The 8,276-nt window shown below is 36.8% G+C and overlaps 1 protein-coding gene across 1 annotated transcript; it reads right to left on the bottom strand.

Annotated features, from left to right (window-relative positions):
- Positions 1 to 1,884: 1,884 nt before the first annotated feature.
- On the bottom strand, positions 1,885 to 7,461 carry LOC135629485 (SNF1-related protein kinase regulatory subunit beta-1-like). Its single transcript, XM_065136920.1, has 5 exons — positions 7,302 to 7,461; positions 7,005 to 7,215; positions 2,703 to 2,884; positions 2,443 to 2,605; positions 1,885 to 2,352 (listed from the first exon to the last, which is right to left on the bottom strand). The coding sequence occupies exons 2-5, from the start codon at positions 7,173 to 7,175 to the stop codon at positions 2,035 to 2,037; spliced, it is 834 nt and encodes a 277-aa protein (XP_064992992.1). The 5' UTR covers positions 7,176 to 7,215; positions 7,302 to 7,461; the 3' UTR covers positions 1,885 to 2,034.
- Between the last annotated feature and the right edge of the window lie 815 nt (positions 7,462 to 8,276).

Genomic DNA, 8,276 nt, shown 5'->3' with positions numbered 1-8,276 from the left:
AATACCCCACCCATTCAGCACTGAAAGAACATGAACTTACACCGAAATCTTGATCTTTTTCTGTGATTCTTATAGCTCAAAATTGTTGTAAAAGCCAAAAGTTCTTCTCCCTCTTTTCTTCCAAGTTCTGAGTTGTAAAAAGAGGAGAGAAAATTCTGTAAGGGTTGTCTCCTAAGCCCGTCAAAAGGAGTGAAACTGTAAAAGGGTGGTTGGCCTTCGCCTATTGAAAGAAGGCCTCTAGTTGACGTCGGTGACCTCGTCGGTGGAGGAAGCCAAAAGTGGAGTAGGTCAAGATTGACCGAACCACTCTAAATCTCGGTTTGTATTTACTTTGAGCATATTATCTTTACTACAAACCTCCCCTATAGCTTACTGCCTTCTGTGTTTTTACGAACGTGTTTCAAAGTTCAGTGCTTTCCGAATCGGGGTTTAAGACGCAAATCAGTTTTATCGTACGAACATTGTATTTCAGTTTACGCTTACGTTTTGATTTCCATTATAACTGCAAACTGCCTTTATATCTTTGCTTTAACTGCATCTCGCCTTAAAGTGGTTTACGAATCAGCTTTTATACTGAAATCGCTTTTATCGTACGAACATCATATTTCAGTTTGCACTTATATTCTGATTTCCATCATAACTGCAAATTGCGTTCATATCTTTGCTGCATCTATCCTAGTCAAAAGTTGAAGTGATTTACGAATCGGTTTTCTTACCAAAATCACTTCTATCGAACGAACGCAGTTTTCGATTTTAATCACAGAAGGTTTTCTGCTGCACTAATTCACCCCCCCCCCCCCCTCTTAGTGCTCTTGATCCTAACACCCTTAGCATGGGCTAGGGGGTCAGTGTTTATACCTCTCCCCGAGTATCGATCGCACGTAAATTGTTAATGATTGCTGACACTCTAGGCAGCCAGTTCGTTTGCCCCAGATGACACGGGCTGATGGTTCGGGTTCTTCACCGCGCGGGGCTACTTTATACGATCTCGAGCACTATTGTGAGTATTCTCAAGTCCACTGTATCGTTTTGAAGTCGTACCATGCGTGTGCACCACGTCGACTTTGAGATGCCACGTTGATTTTGAGGTGGGGCTATCGACTATCGCTATGTGATGATACCGAAATATTCCCTATCAAAAGTCATTGAAATCTATAATCATCCATAGTTATTTTCATAATCCTAATAATAGCCTATACTATTGTCATATAAGACTTTTGGACGCTGAATGGACTCTAAATTTGATTCTAAAGATTTTTAAAAGTTATTTTAATCAATAACGATGAAATATTTAATAAGTTTCTTGTCTGAATAAAACTTGGATATGGACAAGGGTGGTTGACACCTTATAGTCCAAAAAAAAAAAAGAATAGCCTCATGTGGGTGTTGACTTTAGATAATGGTTGAATTAGATTTAAAATTTTATTAGGAATAGGTGCTATATAAAATAATGTCCTCCGTGTTCTTCCAAGAGAGTTTAATAGTAAAAGATTGGAAAAAATGACATGATTCCAAAGAAAGGTCATTATTCTACCAGCAACAATAAACTAGAGATAGCCTTGCGTGTCCATATGAAGCACATTTATCCAATATGAAATTTTACTATCAGAATATTAGATATACAATACCAAAAATATTAATATGATAATAAAATATTTCCACCAGTTATCTTATTTTTATAATTTAAAATCTCATCGTATAAAATTTTTATATCTAAAATATTAATTTGATGATGCACATGACTCGTATCAGATTGATGGTTCAAAATCTTACCTTCTCAATCAAGTTCCACTTTCGAAAGAAACAAAAAGCTGATAGTGGCAATGGATGTTTGGAAACCACGATAAGTTGCATATCCAGGTTTGGAAACCAAGATCATAACAATGAATCAAACGGGACATGGATGTGATGATAATACTTAAATAAGAAGAAACAAGAGTTGATAGTGGCAATCCAACTGCACCCTAAACCTACGTTGGAAGAAAAAGCAACTGTTCTATACAGCAAAGAAGCTTGGATCTGCGGTAAGTTTTGCTATTGCCTTCTCATAGGTTTGTAAAGGACCACAGTTACATACTTGGATTGAAACCTATGGGTCAGACCAAGGGCCACCAGTGACTGCGATGCCCATCCTTTCTCAATGAAGAGATGGTTGAGAACAACATGCTGAGGTTTTGTAGAAGATCCCTCGGCTTCTCGAGAGCCAAGAACTGTGAGGTGAAGCTGGGGCGGAAGCATTGGTGGCTCCTTCGCATAGTCCTCATCCACTGGGAATGATCCACCATAGCTGGAGTTGGGCGACGGGGGTGCCTCGAATTCAGAAACACCTTCCACAATCTCAGGAATGTAGTCCTGGAACATGGAAATGGGCATCATTAGCAGGATCTTGATTCTAGCTTGTGAAAAAGGAAAGAAAAATGTGCAAGTACTTTGTTTACTCACAGAGACATCAAGAATGTTGACAGTGTGTCCAGTTTCATAAGCCATGTGAGGAAGATCAGGAATAAACCTCAATTCACCATCCACAATGAACTTGTAGTGATAGATCCCAGATGGAAGGACCAACAAGATGGAATGATCTTTACCTGATGTCTGCAATGCTTTCCTGAAAATTAGAAAGGTCTTAGCAACTCAATCCACTTTTTGTGAATAAGTTCCAAAAGGAAGCTAGGATTATTTGCACAGTAATCTTAGATCTCAACCTTGAAGTCCAGTTGTCCCATGATCCTTCAACCAAAACCTCCTTCCCTCCATGGCCCCAAGTAATGAGTGTAGCAATTCCATTTTCGATTGGGGGGTCAAACGGTCCATCAGAGTGATTCATCCATGTTTGACTGAAAACTGGAGGGGTATCAGCTGCTCTTTGTAATGGAGCTACTGGAATCTACAACATAAATTTACCTGTTAATCTGCTTCTTGAATAGGGCACTGATATTTAAGTAGCATCCATGCACTAAGAAAATGGCATTCGAAAACAAAAGCACCAATAACCGTACACATATTCTGCTCAAAAAGAAGCTTTTAGTTGGAAGTGAGAAATAGAGAGAAATGAACAAAATGGAGAAAGTGATCAAAGGAAGAAAGGGATTAGATAAGAACTTAAATTTAAAATCTAACATGATAACAGCATGTTTGTATCAAATCTTCATATTAAAGTTCTAAATATCTAGGTCACTTTAAAATATTTGATATCAAACTTTTGATCCCAATAGACAAAAGACCCATGTAGCTCACCCAGTACAGTTGTTGTTGAGTCACTTAACAATATTCGAAACTAATCCAGATATCCTGAAGCTAAAAGTATCATATGCTTCTAAAGGTAGGCATGGATGTCTACCTTCAAATTTCATTGGGCATTTAAACTCCAAACATTGCCAATGTAAAATTTGAAGGTCCAAAATCAGTTTCAAAATATTGGCCTAAGCTTTCACAAGTTTTCAAAGCAAATCTTGATGGATTATCAACAATCAATGCAACACTTGCATTATTCCATAAATGTTACTCTCACAAATGTGAACCAAACATGTGCCTTTTGCTCATAGTTGGGAAGGCAAGAACAAGGATCATGCAATCTATATTTTGTTTCTGAAGAAAAGGGATTTTTTTATGGGTTTAGAAATTGGCCACAAGGATAACTAGAGAAGATTGCATGATTTAATATTTAATTCTAGATCATCCAATCCTTCAGTGTATATTGTCTGATAGAGAATCAATAGACTATTTCCATGAATCTGTAGATTGCAGACTGTACACAGGGATCAAAATATTGACAAAATTCATATAGATTAATGAAAAACTCTGCATTGATAACCATGGATGAAAGAAAGGGAAACGAGGCTGAAGAAGAATGAGTGAACGTGATGTAGGATCTGTCTTTGGTAACAACCAATGAAGAGCTAAAGGCTAAAGAAAGAGGAGAACAATGCAGAAAAAAACTTTGGTACCAGCCAATTAAGGAATAAAAAGATGATAATTTAGATTCTAGTGTATAATTCTTGTCAAAGTTCAAACTGGACCCATCTAATCCTTTTCCAGCATATGATAAGAGTTAAACTGGGATGTTTCAATCTCCCAACTTATACCATTTACCATGATCCACTGCTTTAACATTCTTAAGCTTGAAAGTTACTGGTAGATTCATCAGGTCCTTTTAAACCAACTCAGGCCTTCTCTCGCATTTAATGTGGGACTAAACTGGGGAGTTAAACAATTATGTATGCATTCAGACAAGCAAAGAAAATTTATCTTTGATAGAATAATATAACAGAATTATAGAAGAAGAGGAAACAAAGATGAGATAAAGACAAATAAAATGTAGAGAAAAGTAAGAAATATCTGACAACTCAAAGACCTTTTTTATTTATCCTCAAATCAATAGCATAGAATTTTTTATTTTCCTTTAAATATCATCAGATTTTTGGAACTTCATGGACAATGATACATTGCTATATCCATAATAGGACCAAAATAATAACTGGAGTTGAAATATGATTTAGCCTTTTTAAAACAGCAACTAAAAGAAAGAATGAAAATTTCAACTAGTCCTCATCATTACTCAATCTTAGTCTAAATCAGACTCAAACTAAGCCTAAACAACTCCTAGAGTGTAGAGATTAACTGATAAACATATGTGAACTCCAGAATATAGTATATAGTTAATGCCTCAGAAGAAGAAACAATTTTGAGGCATTTGGCTGAACCAATTGCATGCTCAATGGAGTCCCATATTTAGACTCGAGTCTGCTTTCCATTGTGTCATTTGGTTTGCCACAAATGGTCTTCAATCCACTTGTCAGTGGCACTAATTGTGCTCACATGTTTCCAGCATTGAGGCATATGTCACAAAACTAAAAACACTTGTTTTAATTCTCTATTTAAAGTGTAATTTGTTGGAATCATTGATTTTTTCAAAAAACATTACAGAATGAACGAGAACATGAATGATTGAATGACAAAATTACCTCACTGACTCATAAGATCAAAATTGGAAAAAATATGACATGAGGTACATGCAAATCATCCTCCCATTTGTAATGCATAGGATCATGAAGAGCAACAACTTGGAACAATCAAAATATAGACATAGCTGAAACTGTCTTTTATTGCTTTTAGTATTATATAAATAGGCCTTGAACTGAAGTAACTTTAATTACTATCAAGGCGTTTAAAACAGAAGTCTCATAACCAGGTTAGTTACACTCGATGTAAAGAAACATATGCAGAGTGCTAAAAATCCAAAAAATATTTACTGTATAAACACAATAACTTTTTGTGAAACTTCAAATGATCAATCATCTGTTGAACTCAAATACTATGAAGAGTAATTTTGTTTTAAAAGCACAGAAAGAAATTAGCTGTGATATGGATACCTGGAGTAATAAGATATGGAACATCAAAAGAACAAATATTAACAGTCCTTCCATAGCGTTGGTTCTCTTTACAATGTCCAAATTGATCTGTATTACCAAGAATTCTATTTTTTTGACAGTTTCATGAATAGAAGCAATGTTTATGTTGACAAAATGATGGAACTCCAATCCATAGTTGGGGGATGACATGTGGAAGAGGTACACAGAGTTGTTCTCTGAATGTTGCTTTAAAGGTAAGCTAATAACAATGAGAATCTGTTTGAATTGTTTAGTCTTTTACCAAATATATCACAAATTTGATGATGCAAGCAAACAGTCAAAAAGTATGACAAGAAAGAAAGCCTCTAGATAGAGAAAGCTAACATTTAACAGTATGCCCTGTAATCGCTAAAAAAGATTCCTACGAGACCAAACATTTGTTTAAAGACAATGTAGTTTTGACAAATTTATATATTTTTATTCAAGTAGAAGTTTTAGGATAATATAGAAAATTTAGGTGAATGATGAGAACTGTCCAATTATTTCTTTGTGTGCTAACAAAGATTTGAATAGAATTTAATGGCAAGAAATTGATGAAGTGGACAATGAACAAACCATAGAAATTTATAGAGAGACAAATTAGTTCTATTTAAAATGATCTTAAGAAGATTGAACAAGTACAAAAGGAACACAATTTCGAATTTTATGGATGACATTGGATGCAGTCCTCAAATTGATTAACATATAATCTGGTAAAGATAAATATTCCATTTTAACATAAGGTAAGGTCAAGTGTGTGAGACAGGAGATCAAATATATGGTACTCCCAAAAGATAAAGTAAACAAATATGAATCTATGTTTATATGAAAAATAGGGCATGTTTAAAATTTTTGGCTTGCTCATTGTTTTATCCAGATGTCATGGAAAGAAAGAAATCAAAGGAAATGAGAGGTCCTAAAAGGTTTCGGTCAGGAAGCCCTAGAAAGCTTTCAAGCCTCAAATTTCAGTTAGGAACAACCATTGTAACTATATAAATGTAGCCAAAGGTCAAGGCTGATATGGAAAGGAAAAAGAGCCTCAAAATGAACCACTGACTAGCCTGTAACTCACGAGCAAAACATTGGCTTAATTCACCAAGAATGCAGTAAACTATTAACACCAAACAGAGAGTATCAAAGGGCTAATGAACACAGAAGAGTTGATGGTATTGAATCTACTTCATTTTCCATTGATCTGGAAATCTATCACCTTGTTGATTAATTATTATTCAAACATTAAACAGATCACCATAAACATCAATTTTAGCTACTAAGGTAAACAGTGCCATAAACCATCATGTTCTTTAAGCCAATAATCACGCACCGAAAACACTAGTAATTTTCCGACAATCAAGTTCGACAATGTACCAGATCAAACATACGCCATAGCATTTATTTATATCATTAAGAACCCAAATAAAATGAACGAGATAAGCAAATTTCAGATTACAGCAAAACCATGTCTATCACAATCAAGAAATTGGAGAAAAAATAGAACTCTTTTTTTAGGAAGGCAGCACTCATCATCATAATAAAATAATCAATAGACAAAGTTAATCACCAAAAAGAAAAGGCTGGAGACAAAGGGGGTTCGAGTTGGGAGGGATGACCAAAGACCTGGGGAGCGCTCATGCGCGGGGACCGGGAGTTCCGGGGGCTCTCCGGCGGCGAGCACGCCATCTGGCCGACCGCCTGCTGAGGGCCACTGGGGACAGCAGCGTCTCGGTCGGATCCCTCCATCGGCCCGCCGTGGCCGTTCTCTCCCTCCTTTGCGGCCGCGTTCCCCATCACCGTCCAGCGAGGAAACCAGAAACAAGATCGATTACCCCTAAAACAAAAAAATCAAAGCCCAGTAAAGAATCGAAAGAAGCAAAAGGGACAAGAAAGGGAAGCGAACACCATTGCTGATCCTACTTGTTTCCTGCGGCTACCGCTCCGGCGAGAGCTTGGCGGGAGCCAGGCAGGAATGCCTCCGACGTTCGGGCTTATTTACGGCGTCTGCCACCCACGAGTCCAGCGCATGTGAGGGGGAGAGAGAGAGAAAGAGGAGGAAGCCGACGTACGCACATAAAATAGGTTGAAACGGAAGGAGTAATGGCGTGGCACGGGTCCACCGAGAGTTGTGGTAAACGTCACCGTGGTGAATCAAATGGGGAATTAGAATTTATTGTATTGAGGTTAGTTACGTCCAAGTATTTTCTTTTAATTGAAAATCCGTTATTTATGTAATAATATATTAAACAATATAAATATTTAAAATTATACGTTAATATTTACGGAGAGAGAAAGGAGAGAAAGGGGGAGTTGAGAAGGGTAAGAAGGAGAATGCAAGAGAAGGTAGTCATTAAACGGTCAGAGGAGGATGGGGACAAGCGGATAAGGTGGAGTGGGTCATCCTTATCCATTTCTCCACCTTATCCTGCGATATTTTTATTTTATTTGGCCTCGTGGGTACGACGCCAAAGCCAACCGTGACTGCGCAGAAAAGCCTGACAGCGACGATAGAAGAGGTTCCGACAACAACGCCTTCGTATGGCTGAAGACCAAAAGCAAAGGCTGCAAAGAACGAGGGGGTACTCGGTAACTTTTCTTTTAAGTTGACCCGTCCATACTATTATTCTCGAGATTTAATTATTTATAACATTTAATCAAACATTACGTGTTGATGTTTTAATAGATTTAGTTACACTACAATTCATATCACAAAACATTCTCTCATGTAAAATAGACATAAATGTTAAAACATAACCTGCAACGATCACAATAGCATTAAGTATTTGTACGTACGTGTTCAAACTTCAATAATTCGATGAACAATCATCTAAATTCCAACAACTATGCACATACAATTACATAATATTAGTTGATTAGAACGTAGGGTTGTTGATA

The sequence above is a fragment of the Musa acuminata genome, chromosome BXJ3-1 (assembly GCF_036884655.1).
Source record: "Musa acuminata AAA Group cultivar baxijiao chromosome BXJ3-1, Cavendish_Baxijiao_AAA, whole genome shotgun sequence".
Lineage (NCBI taxonomy): Eukaryota > Viridiplantae > Streptophyta > Magnoliopsida > Zingiberales > Musaceae > Musa > Musa acuminata.
This window is presented reverse-complemented; position numbering and strand designations above follow the sequence as displayed.

Bases quoted from the DNA above. Each gene is read 5' to 3' on its own strand.
- LOC135629485 (XM_065136920.1), bottom strand. From the start codon at position 7,175: ATGGGGAACGCGGCCGCAAAGGAGGGAGAGAACGGCCACGGCGGGCCG. The intron at 2,606-2,702 runs GTTGAGATCTAA...TCTAATTTTCAG, and splicing joins TGGGACAACTGGACTTCAAG to GAAAGCATTGCAGACATCAG. The intron at 2,353-2,442 runs GTGAGTAAACAA...TCCATGTTCCAG, and splicing joins TCAACATTCTTGATGTCTCT to GACTACATTCCTGAGATTGT.